The following is a 19,631-nucleotide window of genomic DNA, read 5'->3' as shown; positions in this document are numbered from 1 at the left end:
CTCTCAGTTTGTCGTTCCTAAAACTCCTGACGCCTCTGCTTCTTGGTTGCATGGAGGAACTGCTTGTAACTTGTCTGTTCTGTCCCTTCCCCTCTTCATGCGAGGGTGAAGTTCTTAACCCGCTCAGTGTCATCGACGGTCGGGAAATCACCTGTATTAGATTACAACACGATCTAGTTCTTGCGGTGTTGGCGGGCGAGCAAACGTTCGTTTCCAAATCTCCTGAATCTCCTGTCCACCTTGTTACCAAGATTGTGAAGACATGCACATGAATCATTCAGACATCCCCCGGAACAACAACGTTCAGATGACAGAGCGTTCGGCCAATGCACGAATCGTCTCTATGCAACTGGTCGTTGAAACCTCTTCAGACTGACAAGATAAAACAAAGGGAAGCGAGACAGGAGACGTGGAAGGAGGTAAAAAGACATTTAATGGAACAGTGTTGATGGATTGACAGCAAACAGGGAAAATCACGGAGGAAGAAGTGTCTCAAATGACAACGTGCTGTACATCAAACACAAGGTAGGCGGGGAGGAGGGAGACAATGGAGAAAGGAGGCGGGGGGGGGGGAGGGGGGGGCAGAAAAATGTCAAATCAAGTTCGGCACAACAGGTATGTGGTAGGAGGGAGTGGAGGAGAGGCCATCAGAGACGAGGTCATGACAGTGAAGAGGAGGAGAAGAGCAACAAGGAAGTGAGAAGTGCAGGTAACAGGGGAAAGGTGAAGTCAAGGTGAAGTCAGAAGGAGGAGGAGAGTTGACGTCATGTGTAAGAACGACTCACTGCTGCTCTTGAGTCTTCACTCTCGTCAAAGAGCTTCTCATCCCCCTCCCACATGAGGTTGACCGTCTTGGCTGGAGTGCTCCTGTTGTCATGATCAGGGAGCACAACCTCCATCGGGCACTCCCAACTCGCGCACCTCGGCAGCCTCGTGTCCTCGGGCCGGTGCCGGTGCCTGCCGAGAGTCACTACAACGGTCGATCATCGCAGGAGCTGAGCGAGCTTCACTTGTGGATCAGATCAAGGTCGATGAGCGACTGCGCGACGTCCTCCGACAGCCTCGCTCTTCCTCCACTCGCCTCCTGCTGCTCGCCCTGCCGAGTTTCATGGAAGAGCCTCCTGGTCACGGTCAGCCATCATCCCCCAGGCTTCCTTCCTACCTGGTTGACAGCGACGGATGCGAGTCGTCGACCAGCCCGCTCTCCACTAGCCGCTGGTAGGAACTTAGGAAGAGCAGGGGAGGAGGAGCAGGAACGACGAGGAGGAGCAGGAGGAGAAAACATCGCTTACCTTGAGGTACAGGTCGTTGCGCTCGGAAAGTGTTTGCAGCGACACCAGCTTCTGACGCTAAATCAGCACACAAACAAGCTCTCATGACCAACTGCAAGCACGTCCACTTCACCTTCTTGATGGTCTCTTGTCCGACTGAGCCATCGTGCTGCTACAGAGAATTTGTCAGACACGAAAATCCTCACGACCACTCGATAGGAACCGTCTGCACTTCCGCCTTCTCTTCCTTTCCGCCTCGCACACTCGGCTGCTCTCTGTCTGTCACCATCCTGGTCACTTCTTTTGTCTTCGAGCGGCCATAAAATGCGTTCGCATGAGAAGCAGAGGAGGAGGTCGGCCCCTGAGTCCGCTGATCGTCAAGAAGGGACTTGTTACCTACAGACACGATATGAGCGACGAGGTCCTTCTTGACCACCTCCATCGCCAGTTTTCCCATCTTCCTCCTCCTCCTCCTCTGCTCACCCACGATCCTCTCGCTCATTGAGCCAGCATGTTGGGAGCTGTGGTCGACAGCATTGACGGCGGGTCTGGCGCTGGAGGGATGGGAAGGAGGACCGGAGGGGCCAGCTGCGAGCTTCTCGAGAGAGATCTTTGGTGTCCTCCGCATGCACTGCGAGGGGGTGAGAAACTTGAGCTTGACTCGATCTCTCAGGTGCGCAGGGACGGCCTGCAAGGTGACGGCCTCAGTCGCCAGGTCGCGCAGGAGACTCAATGTTTCTGCTTCCTTGCCATGGAGGACGCGGAGGACGAGAGTCTCGGACGGCATGAGAGGAAACCGGACGAGACGCAGCAAGTCGTCATGCGCTCTCGATGAGTACGCCGCGTCCCCTCTCCTGGGGTTGTTTCCCTCCCTCCTCTTCTGCGCCTGCATCCAGCTCAGCACGGACTCATACACGATCTCCTCCTTGGCTCGGAGCTTGTCGCTGGCCAGGATCTCCTTCAGCAGATTTTCAGGGAGAAAGAGAAAGCCCTCGCTGCGCGAGACAGCTTCAAAGTGGTCGAGGATGAAGATCTTGCAGTGCCCAAAGATCTCATGTTGCACCTGGCTCGCACTTGCCTTCTCCAGCATCTCCGCTGCGTTGCGGATGGTGACGTGCGAAAAGATGTCGAAACGATTTCCAAGAGAGTCCAAGTCCACCACCTCCGCCCTCACCTCCCTCACTCGCTTTCCCTGAGCCCCGTCCCCCTGCCCCTTGCTCCCAGCCGACGGATCTCCTTCAATCTCCTCGTCCCAACTTTCCTGCTCCCAGCTCTGAAGGTCTTGTCCTGCGCTGGTTGCAGGTTGGGGAGAGTAAAGATCGTCTGGAAACTGTAGGAAGTTCATGAACAAATCGTCTCGAGAGATCGCTCGATGGCTTGCAAGCGCTAGAATGTACTCTTCCAGACGCCTCTTGCGCTTCGTGATCAGCCCTTGAGAGGCCTTGTCAAGAAACGCTTTCCCAGGTAGTTTGCTCTCGGCCAGCAACAAGTCCAGCTTCTTGTTGCCAAACTTCGCCCTCAGCTTCGTGTCAAACGCGAGGAAGTCAGAGAAACGCTTCTGGACCTCCCAGCTGAACCCGGACTTCTGAAGCTTGAAGATGTAGATGATGTGCTCGGTAGGCATGCACAGGAGGCCCAGGTTGAGCGAACCTGAACAGTTCTGCGTCTCGTTCACCTGGACCTGCAGGGTGCAAGATTCTTTCTCGTTGGCCGCATCGTCATGCACAACAGCTCCCCTCACTAGCTTCACGACCCTCTGCACATTCTTCCGGGTCTGGCACAGCCCTGAGACATTCTCGCTCCCTTTCTGCCTCACATCAACACGCACTTCCACCGAAGAGCCTTCGACTCCGCACAGCATCTCGTGAATCTGTTTCTTGGTCTTCCCCTTCACCGACTGCGTGCCGACATGTGTGATCCGATCACCGATGTTGAGAGGACTGATAGTGAGAGTGAGTGGAGCAAACGAGAGTAGCAGGGAGAAGGGAGAAGCGAAGAGAAAGGAGAGGAGAGGAGAGGAGAGGAGAGGAGAGGAGAGGAGAGGAGAGGAGAGGAGAAAGATTGAAACCATACAAATCTCACCTATGCCATGCTGAAGTTCCTCCCTCAAGCTCCGCGATCGTGACGAATCCGGTTCGTTCCTCGACCGTTACGCGAATACCTGGGCTCTTGTTGCTTCTGCTCAGCAACAAGGATACACTCAGCGAACGGTGAGAGCGTTTCCTGCATGAGGCCAGCGCGACACACTTACATGCTCTCTGACGACTGTTGGAGGGGGTTCCTTGCTAGCCATGCTCCAAAAGAGCCCATCTCTCTGAGAAGCACTACTACCTTTCACTCCATCCTTAAGGTACGGGTCGAAAGATCACAAGCGCATCCACGATAGTGAACATGGACTTAAGTCGTAAGTACAATAATGATCATATCAAACGTGAGTCGAAGATTCCTGCAAATTCGCGTCAAGCGATGATGCCGATGGAATGCAGTATTTGTCCCAATTACGACTCTAACAACCCTGATTGCCTATCATACCTCCTTGCACTCGTAGGTTGGTTCATCGAGTCTACTTCAAGCTCTCGCTTGAGTTCTCCTCTTCTCACCGCCTCGTTTTCATCTTGTTGCAGCTTAACTCAGCCACTGCTAAGCAGCCCCTCCCCCTGTTCCCCGCTCGACTGTAAACATCCCCGGCATCTTGTTCTCCTGGTCTCCTTGTTACCGTTTGATCGGGTCATCTACAAGACAACATCCTGTCTTTCTGCATCCTTCCTCCTTCCTCCTCTCCCTCCTCTCTCTCCTCCCACCCTCCCACCCGCCCTTCATAAACTAGCTAGCCATCTCTCCCCAGCATAGAGCACAAATACCAAGTTGGACCACCCCTACAATTGAGGAAAATTTTACCTAGTACCCTATCCTAAGACACAAATATTGTATTAAAAGTACCGGTATTATTGTCACCCACCCTTCAATGTACAATTTGAGGCGGGTTTGTGCAGGAATGAGGACAGAAAATCGACACTGCTTGCAGTGTTTTGCTGTCCTCCTGATCTTTGTGGCTCCTGTGAGGAGAGGAGAGGAGAGGAAAGGAGAGGAGAGGAGAGGAGAGGAGAGGAGAGGAGAGGAGAGGAGAGGAGAGGAGAGGAGAGGAGAGGAGAGGAGAGGAGAGGTAAGAGAGAGGTAAGAGAGAGAGGAGAGGAGGACAAGACAGGAGAGGAGAGGAGGACAAGACAGGACAAGACAGGACAAGGGGAGGAGAGGACTATATGAGAGAAGAGGGGAGTTGAAAGAGGGCAGCAAGTGCTAGATCATCAGAAGCGAGGTAATCGGAATGCCTTGTCCACGAAGAAGCTTGGCTATCTTGTTTCTCTTCAGCTTCAAGCTTCAGGCTGCTCCTGAACCTCTCAATCCCCCTGCCTCCTCCTCATTTTCGTCGGGGTCAGGTGGTTCAGCTCAACTGTCGTTCGCTGAGGCCCTCTCAGACGGCATGGTACTGCAGTCTCGTCCTGCCTCCGCCTCTCTGTGGGGTGTCGTCTCCCTCCAGTCTCTCCCACTCCAAGTCTTCATGGACGGAGCGCTATCACCGCACGAGCTCCTTCATCAGACCGAGCGAGGAGGACACGTGGAGTGGAGACTCCGGCTCGCCCCGCAAGAGCCAGGAGGGCCGCACATTATTGAAGTGGTTGCTGGGGAGGAGAGGATCGCTCTAAGAGATGTGTTGTTCGGGGACGTGTTCCTCTGCAGCGGACAGAGCAATATGCAGATGTCAGTCGTGGACGCGATGCCGGAAGACATTCATGGATACTCGTGGGATTTCCCTAGGATTAGAATCCTTACAACAGATCCGTTTCCATTCTCGTCTAAAACCTCGTCTCAGCAGCACAAACTTCCCTTGCTGCATTCATGGAGGCTTGTGACTGCAGAGAATGTGTTCGGCCCTTCTTGTGGAGCTACAGGATGGAGAGACTGTTACTTTTCAAGCGTGTGCCTCTTCTTTGGTATGAGGTACCACAATGTCAGTGGACACCCTGTGGGACTGATAGCATCGGCAACGGCGGGCACACCGATAGAGTACTTCATGCCGAGACAAGAGTTGGAATCCTGCAACAAGAGTGAAATCCAAGGGCACCATCCGATGAATGTCTTCCATCCGCACGGTTTTGGACCGATACAGGGTGACGGCGTTCTGTTTGCTAACGTGATTTCTGCTTTGTCCCCTATGTCGGTGAGAGCATTCCTTTGGTATCAAGGAGAAAGCAACGCCAACGATCCCGAAGGCTATCGCTGTCTCTTCCCGGGTCTGATTCGAGGCTGGAGGAGGGTTTTCTCCGACGACGGAGCGAGCATTCCATTCCTGAGTGTTGGATTGGCTGCAGATGTAAACTTTGCTGGGCTGCTGCCTGAAATTCGTCAGGCGCAGACTTTTGCTACAAAGATGGAGAATGTCTTCGTGGTCCCAGCATATGATCTGGGAGACGTGGAATCTCCTTTAGGTCCAATCCATCCAAGGAGAAAGAAGGAAGTCGGCTTGAGGCTGGCACGAGTTGCCATCGGTGTCTTTCATGGGAGCCTTGATTCTGCTGTTGCTCCGGAGGTGACCTCTATCACAGTCTCAGTGTGGAACAGCTCTGCGATGAGGAGCTTGAAGGTGGGCACGATATCGAGATATTATTCTCGATGGGTTCTGGAAGAACAAACGCCAGATTCTGTGATCTGGCTGGTAAACGTAAGCACAAGAGCACATGATGGAAGGATGGTCTCTCTTGATGCCGCTTCCTGCTGGGACTGTTGTCGAGAAAGTGGAGTGTTTCATCTCTTTGGGAAGTATGCAGGCGATGCTGATTCCGCTCCCGATGCCTCTCAGTCTGAGTCTGTCTTCACGACTCTTGCTGAAGGACAGGGCTGGTACGCTGCTGCAAGTTCGCTGCCTTCTGATTGGGAGACCTACGAGATAAGATACGGATGGGAGGACTACCCTCAGTGTATCATCTACAGGGAAGCAGACAGACTTCCTCTCAACCCGTTTCGGTTTCGAATCTCCGCGACGGCCAACAAGCAGGACCAAGAGCCTGAAGCTCTTGCTGACTTTGTCTCGAAGCCTCTCCATGTCGTGTCATGGTCGAGTACCTTGAGTCGAGGTCAATCTCTCGAGAAAATTTCAGTGTGAAGGTGGGACGACGATGAGATCAGCTCTCTGAGTAAAGATTGATACACGATGATGAAATCAGCTCTCTGAGTAAAGATTGAATTATCATACTTCGTGACATCCTGTATTTTATAGGTCCCACACTCATTTTTTTCAGAACGTATCTCCCGAAAAGTCCGAGTATCGAACGACTTCTTGACGGAGCCCTGGTCCCTGCCAGATGGTTCAGCACAACTAGAATCTCACAGAGTTACCTATACCCGTGAAAACATTTGTGGACTTTGCTGGTAATTTGGAACTTGCGAAACCAGAGCCGTAGTTTGAGGATTTCTTCCATTGTACGACGCAAACTGAGAGGTCATAGGTTGCGGATTCCTGAAGACGCTCTGTAGCGGAACATTTGAGGATATCGGCAACGAGATTGAACCCGTCGCAGGTATCCCTCCAGCGTTCATCGTTGATGTAACCTTGGATGAGAAGTTTTGCAAGGTCCCTCCGAACGGATCCTGGTGAGAGCATGAGAGGCTAGGAGCACTCTTTCTAGGAAAGGTACCATCGGGTCATCGGAGAAGATTGGCTGACCGTTTAGAAACGCAGTTGGGGTCTGCAAGCCTTTAGCGAGGCAAAAAGTGTTTTGATGCGTGCCAACCTTTCCAGTCACAGCGCTTCCTCTGGCGCTTGCAGCGATAGTCGCGGAGTCTGTCTTGGGTTGCATGAGCGTTCCGTAGTTACCAGACTGCATGCTTGTTAGAAACGAACGTTGCAATCAGATTAACATCAGACCATCATCGGGAAGGAGTCGACAAAAGGGCCGTGAGTTAGCTCCTCCTCTGCTGCCTCATCCAAGAGTTCTTGATTGATGTCTTTTATCGCATGTCAGCAACACACGCAGTCCCACAGTCTCGATGGAATACCTTTGATCGCCTGGGATGTCTCCTGGTTCAGTTTCTCCTCCTTTCTTTTCATGATAGATCTGATCTTTCCAGCATAGAGATCTGAGCATAGTCATGATCGATACACACCGACATCAAGGTTGATCCATTCAGTTATGCATTCTGCGGCTTACCAGGCATGATCTGGCCTTGAGGCAACTGTCGGTCTGCATTGTCCGGCTTGACAGTCATCTGAATCAATCGTAAGTCGTTGCTGTATTGTACTGTACCACAAGAATGCAAGCGTGCACACCATCTTGACGTCTGCCTGAACCTAACAATTCATGTTCTAATCTAAGCAACATGTCACCGAGAAGGAGACTACTCATTGTCCTTTTCTCATCCCTGCCTTGCCTTGAGCTTCGTTCAGACTGAAATGTTTGTAAATCGGAGATTCTCTCAAATTGAAAAAGCAGCTGCCTCGATGCCCTTGCAAGAATCTTTTCACCTACTCCCTGTCGCAATCTCCTCTTTCATTCACATTCCACATCCTCTCCTCTCTCTTTCCCTCCTCACTCCCCTCCCTTATCTCCTCTCTCCTCTCCCCCCCTCTTGCAATTTCTCGCCATCTCGCCATTGAGCCGCGGCATCCTGTAGGTCCGTTGATTCCGATCGATCATAACGGGGTGGTGTAGTGGATGTGGAATGTAGGGGTGGGAAGAGGGATATTAGGGGGTCCCAACCGAGAGGGGGTTCTATTTGAAGGACCGTCCAAGTTCCGTGGTTGCAAGGCCTGGATGAGGGGGTAGGGTACCGGGTAGGGGAGTTGGTTGGGTTCGGGCCAACATGGTCAGAAGGGATCAAGAGACAAGCGAACGATGGCAGAGGAGAAGGAGGAAGGGAGAGGAGAGAGGCAGGTAGGGGGTAGGCAGGTAGGCATGCACGTACGCAGACGCTGAATAAGTTGAAAAGAAGATGAACAAAGATGTGGCATTGAGTGGGTTGAGAAGAAGATGAACAAAAATGTGGCATTGAGTGGATTGAGAGTGGTTTGGAACCTCAAAAAAGTGAACAAGGTTGAGGGCTTCTTCAGACATGAGAATGGCATGCTGACACAAAGAAATGGTTGAGACGAAATTGGGACGATGGACATGAAAACGATTCCTAGTCAAATCTGTGATGTGTAGCATGCATAAGATGATAGAACCAGACACGATCTCAACTAAGTATCTGCTTGTGTCAGGTTGCACGAAGATAATGTCGAGGGCTCGTTGGCTGGAGTGGTCCGATCGTGTCCTGTGTGAAGACACGACAGTCACGGCCATCCGAGGAGGAGAGCGACTAGCTATGGGGCATGCGCAGATCCCAACAGCGCATGCATCTCTCCACGTGAGGCGGGACATGATTGCAAGTTGGCACATGAAAGTGACCAAGAAAGCTTCTAACCGAGGAGCAATATTCATCGGCATTGAGAGCTTCAACAAAGATCCCGGAGACAAGATGGTGATTGGCAATGATTGGTACCAGGAGAGCTGCCGGGACGTTGCGTTCTACTACTCCAGCGATGGGGACCTTTGTCAGGGGGATGTGGTTGTCAAGAAGACCGAAAGCTCGTATGGCAGCGGTGACGTCATAGGGATACAAATGTGCGACGGGATCCTGACATTCCTGAAAAACGGCGATCCGGTTGGAGAGCTGAAGGGACTGAAGGAGTTCAACCAGGTTGCTGTGCAACTTCGGAGACCAGGAGATAAAGTCAAGCTGATCAAAGAGTTGGTTGACAAAGCGGCAGAGAAAGATATTGAGAAGAGAAAAGCCATTGAAGAACGAAAGAAGGTAGAAAACCAAGCCAGGCTGCAGCGAGAAGAGGAGCTGATGAGGAAGAGAGAGCAAGAGCGATTGTTGAAGATACAGAAGGAGGAAGAGGAGAGGAGACAGCGAGAGTTGGAAGAACGGCAAAGAATTGAGCTTGAAGAAAGACAACGAAGGGATGCAGAACTCAACAAGCTGAGAGAAGCAGAAGAAGAAAGGCTGAAGAAAGAGAAACAGGTCTTCTTCTGTGCCACAAGGGTATTGTGCTCATGATATAATCACAGGAGGCAGAGCGACGAAGAATCGAAGATCTTCGAAGAGCTAAGTTAGCCAGGGAGGAAGCAGCCAGGAAACAAGCGGCGGAAGAACAAATAAGAAAGGTGGCGAGATCACGCGGAGGTTACTGTGAAGATGAGGATCCAGACGCTCCTTCAAACCAAGAAGTTCAAGGTTGACCGATGAGCCTGCTGTCATGCCCTCACCCATCTTGCAGACTTCCTCAACCACTGCCTCCCTCTCCGCCTCCTCGCAGCGAAGCAGATGGGCATGGCAGCGCTCCCTAGCTACAAGGAGACCCCCTTCATGAATATCCTGCTTACACCGCAGCAACATCACGCGATCAAGAAACATTTGACTGAGGTGAAGAAGAAGTCGTCACTAGAACGGAGCTCGATAGCATCGAGTTCTCGGATGTAAATGTAACCAGCAACATACAAGTATTAGTCTAATCCAACAGTCTTAATCGTCTTCCTTGAGAGGTTATGTCGACACTGAAAGTCTCTTCATGATCGCTTCATGCTCGATCTTGGTCCCGCGGATGCAGGTTTAGCCGACGACGGAGGATGGGGCGCGATCGACTTGGTCGTTGATCCCAGCCTACTGATGTTCTGCTCGCGTTTCTTCCCCTTGCTCCTTCCCTTTCGATTCGCTTTCTCAACGGTGGCCTGAGCATGATCTTTGAGTTTCTCTCTGTCGATAGGAAGCTCATCGTCATCGCCATCGTCTTCCATGTCATCATCTGACTCGTCCTCGTTGTCGGACAGCACAATCCTGATGTTGTTGGCAGCCGCCTCCAATCCTGTTTGTTTCTTCGCGTCCTCGCCATCTGTTGATATCTCGATCCCTCCTGCTTCTACTTCTGCCTCCACATCGACGAGCATGCCGAGCTTCCGCTCACAGATTTTCACAACATCCATGATCTCCTCATCATTCATCTCCGGCTTCTTCCCTTCGTCGATTCCCAATTTTACAACCTCGAGCCTCTCATAGAGGTGCTCGATTCCAGCCTGCAGGCAACAGTCACATCTTTGACTTCACCGTCGTCACAACATTCACCTTGGCATTGACGAGAAGCTTCGCCAACTTCTCGTATCGCTTCCTGTTCTTCTCACACTTCTTGCTCACTTCCAGCAACTTCGACTGATACTCATCCTTGATCCTACTGGATCCATACGATCCTGGCCCAGAGTAGCGCATCTCCTCCACTTTCTCCTTTGCCTGTCGCTTCTCTTCGTTCAGAGCTTGAATGCGGGCATGGGCCTCCTTCGTCAGCTCCGTTAGATTCATCGCTGTCTCGTCTTGTGTGAGGTATTTCTCGATCACTTCGTTGATGTCTTCGATCCCCGTTGCCTCCTTGATCCGACGAAACGCTTCCTCGTACGTTGTCACCTTGTCCTTCTGCATCTGCAGTTCATGTTCCGCACTGGCGGAGTAAAACCCTTGCGCAATGTAGTTCTTGATCAAGTTCTGCTCCCCGTCAACGTTCAGCTCTCCTGCAGCTTCCAGCTGCAGCTCACGTCGCTTGCGCTCTCGTTGTTCCATCCGTTGGTTCACCTCGATCTTTGCCTGAACCAGCTTCCTCCTCTCCGCCAGCTCCTTCTGTCTAATCTTCCTCTCCTCTGCAATCGTCTGCTCCAACCTTGCCAGCTCAGACTTTGCGACTTCCTTTGCTCTGTGAGCATCTGTCGACATCTGAATCAGCTCAGCCAAGTCTGCTTCCTTTGCTTTCAGGATGCTCATCGATTCCTGCAGCTGAACGTCAAAGTGTCGCTTCTCGTCCTTGAGCCTGTTGATGATGTGGTCGTATGTCTTGCGGAAGGCGGCGGCCTCGTTGCACTTCATGTTGGCCTTTTCAAGCTTGCTTTCAAGGATCTTGATCTGCTTTGCCAGAGGATTGTCCTGGCTTGCACGCTCGCTGTCCTTCTCCAGATCACGGAGCTCATCGTTGCGCTTCGTTAACTCTTGTTGTTTGACCTTGGAGATGTGTCGCAGCTCGTTGTACCTCTTCTTCAGCTCATTTACTTCCTGCGTGAGTCTCTCAACTGTACTGAGTGAAGACTTCTCCGATGCATTTCCTCTTTCCTTCTGCAAGAGCGCCAACGCCTCTTTGAAATGTCGGTTCTCCTCCTTGACAAGTTCAAGGGTCTCTTTGTTCTGCTTGATGGTCCACTGTGAAGCCTCATAGAATGCCTTCCTGTCGCCTTCAAGGAGATGAAACTTCCGCTGCAGATCTGCGAGCTCATCTTCCGTTGCGGCGACCACATTCACGGCTCGCCCCATCGGGAGCCAGGAGTTGCGTCAACAACGCACTGTTGTACAAGAAGTCCTTCCAAGATGCCCACCTGTCTGGAATGCAGTCAATAACATATCTTGGGCCATGGCACAAAAACGCATTCTTCTGCCTCCCTTCTTATTCTATTTCGATGCTCTAACTCCCCTATGCCGTCCACCCCCCTGCCTTTGTCCAGGCTCCTCCCTACCGCACCTCGCTTTCCTCTTGCTCCTCGTCGATCACTTTGTCTCTTGCATATTCTCCTTCTGAACCACAAAGATCGGAATCATTACTTCCTCTCTCCCCTCCTTCTCCTTCCCTTCCTCCCCTCGTCCGCTCTCTTCCTCTCTTCCTCCAATCGCTTCCTCCAGCATGCTCCGCCGGCGGTTATCGCATTTGGCCGTTGGACCTCATCCCCCTCGCCCTCCTACCCACCCAGGCACCCACCCACCACCCCCATTTCAACGGGGACCACCCACCCTAAGCAACATTTTAAAGATCAAAATGGCATGAAATGATCCATGGGTGGGGTTATACTAGGTAACCCTACCCCCAACAGGTGACCCTCTCTGCCGGTACGTTACAAACCGCGCACTCAAGTACCGGGTCCGCCGGGCCGAGTCTACGGCCCCGGCGTACGCCAGCAGTGACCCGACGGTGCGGTGACCGCCGCAGCCCGGGCCCGGAGTCTGATCGGACGCCGGAGCACAAGTTTGTTAGACTCGCCTGTACTAAAGTAATGCAGACATCATATCGACCTCAGGTGCAACAAATACAATTTTGTTCAGAAAATTGGTTGAGACGATCGGATCACGGTTATTGTTAACGATTTTTGTTTTATTTTTGTACAAAAAAAATATTTCCAACAAGAGCGCATCGTAAAAAATGAAAACATCAATGTAAGAAAAAAACTTTAAAACAACTTTTTTATATGTTTTAGACCAAAACATACAGGAAAGCTGACCTCTACCTGCGATGATCAGACCCAGGATCGGACAGTTTTTGCTCAAGTCCGAATTTAATAGATCCTAGTAGGCTGTATGCTAGGCTGTGAACTTCCGAAACCCAAGCATCCACAGAGCATGATGGCAGAGTCCCGGCGTCCGCTCCCGGAGGCTCACGGCAGTGAGGAGAGCCTGATCCCGGGCTGGGGGACATGAACGGTACGGTACCGGGTGCCCTGGCCGGGCCGCACTGGGAGCCATTCACCGTCACAAGCCTAACAGTGACTGGCAGTCCGATCACTGAGTCACGGGCCCGGGCCCGGCGTGGCGCTGGCAGTCAGTGAGCCCCGGGATCATTTTTCAACTGAGTTTTTCAGTTATGGCGAGTCACAGCCGGGGGTGGGCCTACTAGTCCCTGCAGTTCAGTTTGCGCGGGAAACTTTGTTGACAGCGATCAGGAGGCGGCAAGTTTGTGGGTCGGCAGCGCCATGCATCGATGGCAGCGCGTGAGGGAGGACGCCTACAAGGAGCTGGTCATGCAGCAGAGCAAGCACGTCACTCAGAGCTCCTGGACAAAAGTCCTGGATGAATTGCAGAGCTGGGTCGTGAGAGAAGGACAAGCCATTCTTGAATTGTATGATGCGGTCGTGAATCGTGTCGTGATTCCATTGGACTTCCTGCTTTTGGCGGACGAATTCCCTTATCTTTCTGAATATTTCCTCAAGGACTATGCGGGATTCCAGAAATCTCTCCTCGCTGCATGCAAAATTTTCATCACAGCTTGCACAGATGTTGGCAAGGTCGATGTCGAATGTTTGAGGTGTGATATTCGTCTGTTTTACCATTTTGCTGTTGCCACGGATTTTAGAATCACTTTTTTTGCAGGTTATGGGTCCGACCTTCTTGCATTCCTTGTCTCCCTTGGCTCGATATGAAGTCCAAACACTTGCAGAGAATCGAAGGAGTAATCATTGCAGTTGAAAGTAGCTCAAGGTGATGAGATCTTGAGAATGCTTAGACATGACTGATTTTCATGAGAAGCCAAATCTGGTCGCAAAGGGTCAAATGGTAATCAAAACTCTCGTCTATATCTGTTCAAAAAAGGAAACTCTGAAAAGATTGCAGTGAAACACGATACTGCTATGAAGGCCAGCAAACTTTTTCAATCCTGAATGCTGGAGAGGAGAGCTATCCCAGTGTCTGCAAATTTTGCAGTTCTTCTAATCTGACAGAAGACTGCAGAGAAAGAGTCATGTACCAGGATAGATCTTTCTGTCAAGAGTCGTAATTGTAAGTGACATGATTGCATCAGGTACAATTTCTGGCGATCCATATGGGCAAAAACCAAGTGATGATCGTGCGGGTACAAGACGACCTTGTGGAAAATTATAGGTTGTCCCACTCCATAGTCTTTTCTGCTGGGTAGTAACACGTCTTCAGTTTCCCTCTAGGCCTTCGCATCGTTTTTTGTGGACAAATCAAAGTTATCGAATCTGCAATTTCAAGTTTGATTGTGAAGGCTCCTGGGATTGGGCAAAGGAACATTTACTTCGATGCTTACAACTTTGGAATACCTATTGTGACATGCAACAGAGACTTGCTCCAAAGTGATCAAAGCATGGCAAGCGCAATTTCTTTCATCAGCGATGTTATCGATCGCATATTTCCAGATTTCAAACCTCTCTTCAAGTGCAAGCTGTGCATGTGTAAGCAGTGTCTCCTCAAGTACCATATGATTTTTATGTTGCAGTACTATGCGCGATTTCTGGATCAAATGAAGACATCCCGATAGACTCAAACGTCAAGCATGTGCGAAAAAGAACTCATTTGGTGACATTTGGTGGCAACCGACGATTCATTTTTGCAATCATGCAGAGAGTGCAAAAGCTTTGCGAAAGCGCCAGGATACCCTTTGCATGGCTCAGAGCTTTATCCGATGGAGGTTCATTGAAACCAAAAATGTTCAAAGAATCAGGAGAATCTGAAAGCTGGCGCATTGAAGGAAACGAGTTGACATCTGTGAATGGGGGCATCTGTTGCATACTTAATTTTGAGGCTTATCGGAAAACGTCCGATCTGAACTCAATATCTAGTATTTTAAGGGGTCAGAGGATCGATGTTGGCAAGGGAAAGGATACAATGAGCATTCCTGTATGCATTTCATTGGTTTGTATGCTCGAAGACGAATATCTTGAAAGTCAGAGCCATTCCAACATACTGGGCCAATTTGACCTGGCATGCAATCTGAAAGAAACGCCTGATCAAGCCTTCGATAGTCAGCTTGCAAGGTATATCTCTCTCGCTCTCCATTCCTCTCTGTGTTGGTATAGAGTTCAGATCTGACTGTATCAAGGTTTTGCATGAATCAACAACCTTGGTCCAATGAGGTTGATTCTGATGATGCCTGCCTGGTTGCGATTCTTGAACAGGCCAGAAGTCTCGATCCCGATTTCATTCCTGAATCTTTAGAATTACTACAAGCATTTTTGAACACTTGCAAGAACATGCATGGCAATCTTGCTGGATTGCCGTATTCTTATGAAATCCTGTCAAAATTGAGCCAATCCATTGCATCGTTGAGGCTTTCGAACAACGTCTGCGTTCCTGATGTCGTAATAGGTTTAACTTTGTGTGTGTAACTTTCTGCGGAACAGAAGTGAATCGATTTACAGCGATCGCCTTGAATGAAGAGAGCAGAGTTGCTAAAGGGCTGCCGTCGATTTTATCTTTTGAGGTTCTCCCAAATGGTCTATATCGCTTGTGCGAAGTGAAACTCATAGCTCACAGTTGGAATCGCAGATAAATGCAATGTTGATCTGTTGGACGAAGACAGGGCAGTGGCGCATGACAAATTACATTGGAGAATATTGAAACTATGTCAAGCCAACGGCTTTTTGTGAGGTAAGGCGAGTCTTGGAAAGATTTCAACAGCTGGAATTTCTATTCAATTAGGAAGGCATAAATTCTTTCATCAGCGAAGCTCCCAGTCATGTCCTCATGTAATCGCTCAATCGCATGAGCTATCTGCGAAAAATCATAGTTCTACACACCCTCGCCTGTTCAATCGTATCACCGATCGCGAAAAACGCAACCTACTATCACCTCCGGTGACTTCAAGAATATCTGCCTCACGTCCTGGGAAAGTTTCGAACAGGACTTCGTACTCGATGGTAGCACCACCTGAGTGAAGAACCATCGTTTCACATGCCAGAATTCTTTGATAAGATAGTATCCGCACCAGGGATCCTTGGCTTGCCGGGAGAAGGCTTCAACCCCTTGTCGCCGAACGCAAGGGAAGGAGGAACCTGAGCAAGCATGTCTTAGAGGTACGAACTTCCAAGAAATGCCCGGACCTTCAAGGCCCACCTGTCGCCGACCCTCATGTTCTGTACTGCAAGATCCAGACCCTTCCGGAGGGTCAGTCGAAGTCAGTGGGGACAAGATTCGTCTTACCTTCACGATGTTCTCTGAGCCAACGCGATAGTAGTAAGCATTCTGAGTCTTGAAGCAGTCATCGAATGTGTTTCCATTGAAAGAAGCCTGTTTTGAAGTGTTAAATTACTTCTTTCGAGGATTTCACTTGGAAAACCTTGAAGCGAATAGCGACCAGTTCTCCAATCTTAGCCTTATCTCCGCTTCCTGTAACCCATTACTTGCTTGCAAGAAGACACGATTTCGTACCTGATTGCAAAACAGCATACTCGACGCCTTCTCCATTCTCCAACGGCTTGAAGTCGACGGCCGACGCGGCTTGGGGAAGGAAGGTCTGTAACTCAGGTCAGCACAGCTCGGATATTCACGAAAGAGCATACCAACAAGCTTCCAGCAGCCATAGCGCCCAGGATCTTCAAAATTCCAAGTCAGATTGAAGGAACTCAAAGGGCAAGTATGCTGAGACCATCCTCCGTGTCCTTCATCACCACCATCTTCTCACCTCTCTTCTGCTCTTCTGTTCACCTTCCGAGATCATCACAGGAGCAGACCGAAGACGCAGAGCCCTGCAAGACGCCTGGGCAGAAACTTGCGGTGCTGATGCACGAGGAAGAAGTGATGGGGAGGTGAAGGCAGAGGCGAAGGCTGGCAGGGATACTGCCATGACGAATACAGAAAGCCGCATGTTGGCCGCCGCAGGTAGTCCTTAGATCCGTCGTCCGTTACAGGTTTACGTATGAAAGTAGAAATGTAACGTCGGCCGGGTCACTGATCGGACCGTCGGCGCCCGGAGTCCCGGCTCCGACCGGCCGCCGGGGCGCTGACTCAGTGAGGCCCATCCAAGCGGCTCGGACAGGCTCAGCCGCTGAGTGCCACCGGGCCCGGCCCGGCGCGATGCCACCGGGGCCGCCGCCCGCGGCACCGGGGGCCCCATGTAGCCGTCAACGGCCGTGGCCGGCCGTGGCCAGAAGGCCCCGGTCCGGCGCCGGGCGCCCGGCGCCCGGAGCCGGGAGCCTGTCCGCCAGCAGGAGTCCGCGGCCACTGGCCGGGACTCCCGTCCGCCAGGCTGCCCCGTGCCCGTCCGCTGCCCGGCGGGATCAGAGTGGGGATGAGGTCCCAGGCGTGTTACGTTTGCAATTTGAAAGCGGGTCGTCAGAAAAGCGAGAGGAATGGAGGAGACTAAGCACATGGAGGGAAGGAGAGATGCGGAGAGCGAGGAGCCAGGGAATGTTGTGAGAAGAAGAAGACAAAGCAGCATGGAACATGAGGCGATGAGAAGAGGGCGACAAGAAACTCGTAGTTAGAGGAGGGAAACGTCTCCACCTGATGAGGTGGAGGCAGGATAGGGTTTAGGGTTTGGAACTGGAGGCGGAGAGAAAAGGCAAAAGAATGGGAAGGAGAGATTCACTTGAAGATGCATACGTCTGCAGCTATAAAGACATCTGATCAGGGGGATTGGTCACTGCATGTTGAGGTTCGATGCAGACACACAGAACGTGAAGTCCGTCGCAAACTGTTGTCACTGATCTTGTGTTTTCAGCTTCCAGGAGCGGACAGCGCCATGAGCTCGGAGGAGGGAATCAAGGTCTTCGTAAGGATTCGACCATCGAACGAGAAGGAGAGGCAGATCAATCGGTTCTGTGTGGATGTCAACCCCCAGAGGAAGTCCGTCCTGCTATCCTCGAGATCAGACAATAAGAGACAAGAGTTCGTCTACGATCAAGTGGCAGGTGCATCTCCCCTGCTTCCATCGACTTCCCTCTTTCATCTTTCCTTCTACCTCCTTCGACTTCCATGCTGCTCAGTACGGATGACGCTGTCTGTACAGGCCCTGATGGAACCCAGCAAGACATCTTTGAGGCTGTAGGCCAGCCGATGTGCGCGAGCGTCCTAGAAGGCTTCAATGGAACAATCTTCGCCTACGGACAGACGGGAGCAGGGAAGACCTTCACGATGCAGGGAGTTGACGACGGGAGCGTATCCGACGACAGCACCCAAGGGCTGATCCCGCGGGTCTTCTCCTTCCTCTTCTCGCGCATCGAGGAGCTCAAGGCCGAAGGGGTCGACATCTCCTGCAAGTGCTCCTACCTGGAGATCTACAACGAGGCCGTCACCGACCTCTTGAGCGACAGCGCCAGCAGCATCACCATCCGAGACGACCCGAAGCGAGGAGTGCTGATCGAAGGAGCCAGCACTATCCCCGTCAAGTCAGCTGCCGAGACGACCAACGCCCTGCTGCTGGGCTCGCAGAACCGCAAAGTCGCGGCGACGTGCATGAACAAGGAGAGCTCTCGGTCGCACTCGCTCTTCACGGTCTACGTGCAGGCACATCCTCTCCTCCTCCGTCTCGCCCTCACCCTGACCGGCTTGTTAGATCACCACTCATCATGACGGCGTGCACACGAGGAAGTACAGCCGTTTCAACCTCATCGACTTGGCGGGTGAGTGAAGATGCTCAAAAATCCCCCCCTCCTCCCCCCTTCCTCTCCCCAAAACTCGAGATCCGAGCCTCGTCTGCATCCACTGCTCCTTCCCTCTCGCCCCTCCTCCCTCTCGCCCCCAAACTTGTTCCTCCTCCCTTTCTTCTTCTCCCCCTCCCTCTCTTCCCCCACCTGGCTGCACGGTAATGGAGGGAGCAGGCTCGGAGCGGCAGAAGTACACGCAGGCGACGGGAGACCGTCTGAAGGAGGCGAACAACATCAATCGCTCCCTCTCAGCGCTCGGCAACGTCATCATGGCCTTAGCCAACGGCAACGGGCACGTGCCCTACAGGGACTCGAAGCTGACCTTCATGCTCAAGGACAGCATCGGGGGGAACAGCAAGACCTGCATCATCGCCTGCTGCAGTCCAGCTGAGGCCTGCTACGAGGAGACACTGTCGACGCTCAAGTTCGTCAGGTTCGCGAAGCTGGTCAAGAACGTGGCGGTTGTCAACCAGGAGAGCTCCGGAGACCTTCATGTGAGAGCCCTGGAGTCCCCCAGCTGCCCCCCAGCTGCTGACACTGTCGCCGCAGGCACTCAAGAGGGAGATCGCGCGCCTGAAGCAGGCGCTCCAGAGCTACGAGCAACAGTCTCAACTGGATACCAGCTCGGACTCTCCGCTGGCTGCTGTGCAGCCCCAGCCGTCGCTGCAGTTTGTGCCGCAGAGCTCTGCAGCTCGAGACCTTGTGATCCACAGATTCTTGGAGAAGGAGGCGGAGATGCGGGCAGGTAAAGGAGAGCAGGAGGAGGAAGAAGGAGAATGCGTTGGAGGGAGAGGAATTGCTGAGGGAGGACGAGGACGAGGAGGGAGGACGAGGAGGGAGGACGAGGACGAGGACGAGGACGAGACGTGGGGCCTGACGAAGTCACGGCAGCTCATTCCCGGGAGGTGAGCGCGCTAGAGGACAAGATCTCAGCTCTCCGCCAGCTATCGACGAGCCAGGACGAGAGTCTCATGGGGGCGAAGATGGCGAACCGGCTGAAGGAGGAGTACATTAAGCACCTGCACTCGAGCAAGGTCCGAGCTGGAGGGAGAAGGGGAGGAGGGGAGGGGCAGCGAGGGATGAGGAAGATGGAGGGAGGGGAGGGAAGAGAGGGTATCGGGGAGGGAGGAGTGGGCAGGAGGGA

At 52.1% G+C, this 19,631-nt stretch overlaps 8 protein-coding genes across 8 annotated transcripts; 4 read left to right on the top strand and 4 right to left on the bottom strand.

Annotated features, from left to right (window-relative positions):
* Positions 1 to 764: 764 nt before the first annotated feature.
* Positions 765 to 3,885, bottom strand: GUITHDRAFT_105701 (hypothetical protein; the record flags this gene model as incomplete). Its single annotated transcript, XM_005835481.1, has 9 exons — positions 765 to 867; positions 922 to 957; positions 1,011 to 1,121; positions 1,163 to 1,215; positions 1,293 to 1,343; positions 1,405 to 1,443; positions 1,495 to 3,211; positions 3,354 to 3,449; positions 3,872 to 3,885. 9 exons carry the CDS (start codon positions 3,883 to 3,885, stop codon positions 765 to 767), a joined length of 2,220 nt encoding a protein of 739 aa, XP_005835538.1.
* Positions 3,886 to 4,752: 867 nt separating this feature from the next.
* GUITHDRAFT_136666 (hypothetical protein) lies at positions 4,753 to 6,432 on the top strand (the record flags this gene model as incomplete). The annotated part of the gene is made up of 1 exon (XM_005835480.1): positions 4,753 to 6,432. The coding sequence occupies one exon, from the start codon at positions 4,753 to 4,755 to the stop codon at positions 6,430 to 6,432; it is 1,680 nt and encodes a 559-aa protein (XP_005835537.1).
* An 89-nt stretch (positions 6,433 to 6,521) lies between these two features.
* GUITHDRAFT_151776 (hypothetical protein) lies at positions 6,522 to 7,394 on the bottom strand. Its single transcript, XM_005835479.1, has 6 exons — positions 7,336 to 7,394; positions 7,195 to 7,284; positions 7,061 to 7,147; positions 6,965 to 7,015; positions 6,672 to 6,917; positions 6,522 to 6,624 (listed from the first exon to the last, which is right to left on the bottom strand). Exons 1-6 carry the CDS (start codon positions 7,375 to 7,377, stop codon positions 6,565 to 6,567), a joined length of 576 nt encoding a protein of 191 aa, XP_005835536.1. The 5' UTR covers positions 7,378 to 7,394; the 3' UTR covers positions 6,522 to 6,564.
* A 1,068-nt stretch (positions 7,395 to 8,462) lies between these two features.
* Positions 8,463 to 9,791, top strand: GUITHDRAFT_105698 (hypothetical protein; the record flags this gene model as incomplete). The annotated part of the gene is made up of 3 exons (XM_005835478.1): positions 8,463 to 9,332; positions 9,380 to 9,545; positions 9,589 to 9,791. 3 exons carry the CDS (start codon positions 8,463 to 8,465, stop codon positions 9,789 to 9,791), a joined length of 1,239 nt encoding a protein of 412 aa, XP_005835535.1.
* GUITHDRAFT_86019 (hypothetical protein) lies at positions 9,748 to 11,703 on the bottom strand. The gene is made up of 2 exons (XM_005835477.1): positions 10,431 to 11,703; positions 9,748 to 10,381 (listed from the first exon to the last, which is right to left on the bottom strand). Exons 1-2 carry the CDS (start codon positions 11,652 to 11,654, stop codon positions 9,878 to 9,880), a joined length of 1,728 nt encoding a protein of 575 aa, XP_005835534.1. The 5' UTR covers positions 11,655 to 11,703; the 3' UTR covers positions 9,748 to 9,877.
* Positions 11,704 to 13,078: 1,375 nt separating this feature from the next.
* On the top strand, positions 13,079 to 13,525 carry GUITHDRAFT_105696 (hypothetical protein; the record flags this gene model as incomplete). Its single annotated transcript, XM_005835476.1, has 1 exon — positions 13,079 to 13,525. One exon carries the CDS (start codon positions 13,079 to 13,081, stop codon positions 13,523 to 13,525), a length of 447 nt encoding a protein of 148 aa, XP_005835533.1.
* Positions 13,526 to 15,632: 2,107 nt separating this feature from the next.
* Positions 15,633 to 16,423, bottom strand: GUITHDRAFT_105695 (hypothetical protein; the record flags this gene model as incomplete). The annotated part of the gene is made up of 8 exons (XM_005835475.1): positions 15,633 to 15,646; positions 15,693 to 15,770; positions 15,829 to 15,895; positions 15,944 to 15,997; positions 16,044 to 16,130; positions 16,180 to 16,229; positions 16,272 to 16,356; positions 16,403 to 16,423. 8 exons carry the CDS (start codon positions 16,421 to 16,423, stop codon positions 15,633 to 15,635), a joined length of 456 nt encoding a protein of 151 aa, XP_005835532.1.
* A 1,438-nt stretch (positions 16,424 to 17,861) lies between these two features.
* On the top strand, positions 17,862 to 18,963 carry GUITHDRAFT_61324 (hypothetical protein; the record flags this gene model as incomplete). The annotated part of the gene is made up of 3 exons (XM_005835474.1): positions 17,862 to 18,391; positions 18,438 to 18,463; positions 18,659 to 18,963. Coding segments are annotated over 3 exons (861 nt in total), but the record flags the coding sequence as incomplete, so codon positions are not given.
* Positions 18,964 to 19,631: the final 668 nt, after the last annotated feature.

The sequence above is a fragment of the Guillardia theta genome (genome assembly GCF_000315625.1).
Source record: "Guillardia theta CCMP2712 unplaced genomic scaffold GUITHscaffold_21, whole genome shotgun sequence".
Lineage (NCBI taxonomy): Eukaryota > Cryptophyceae > Pyrenomonadales > Geminigeraceae > Guillardia > Guillardia theta.
This window is presented reverse-complemented; position numbering and strand designations above follow the sequence as displayed.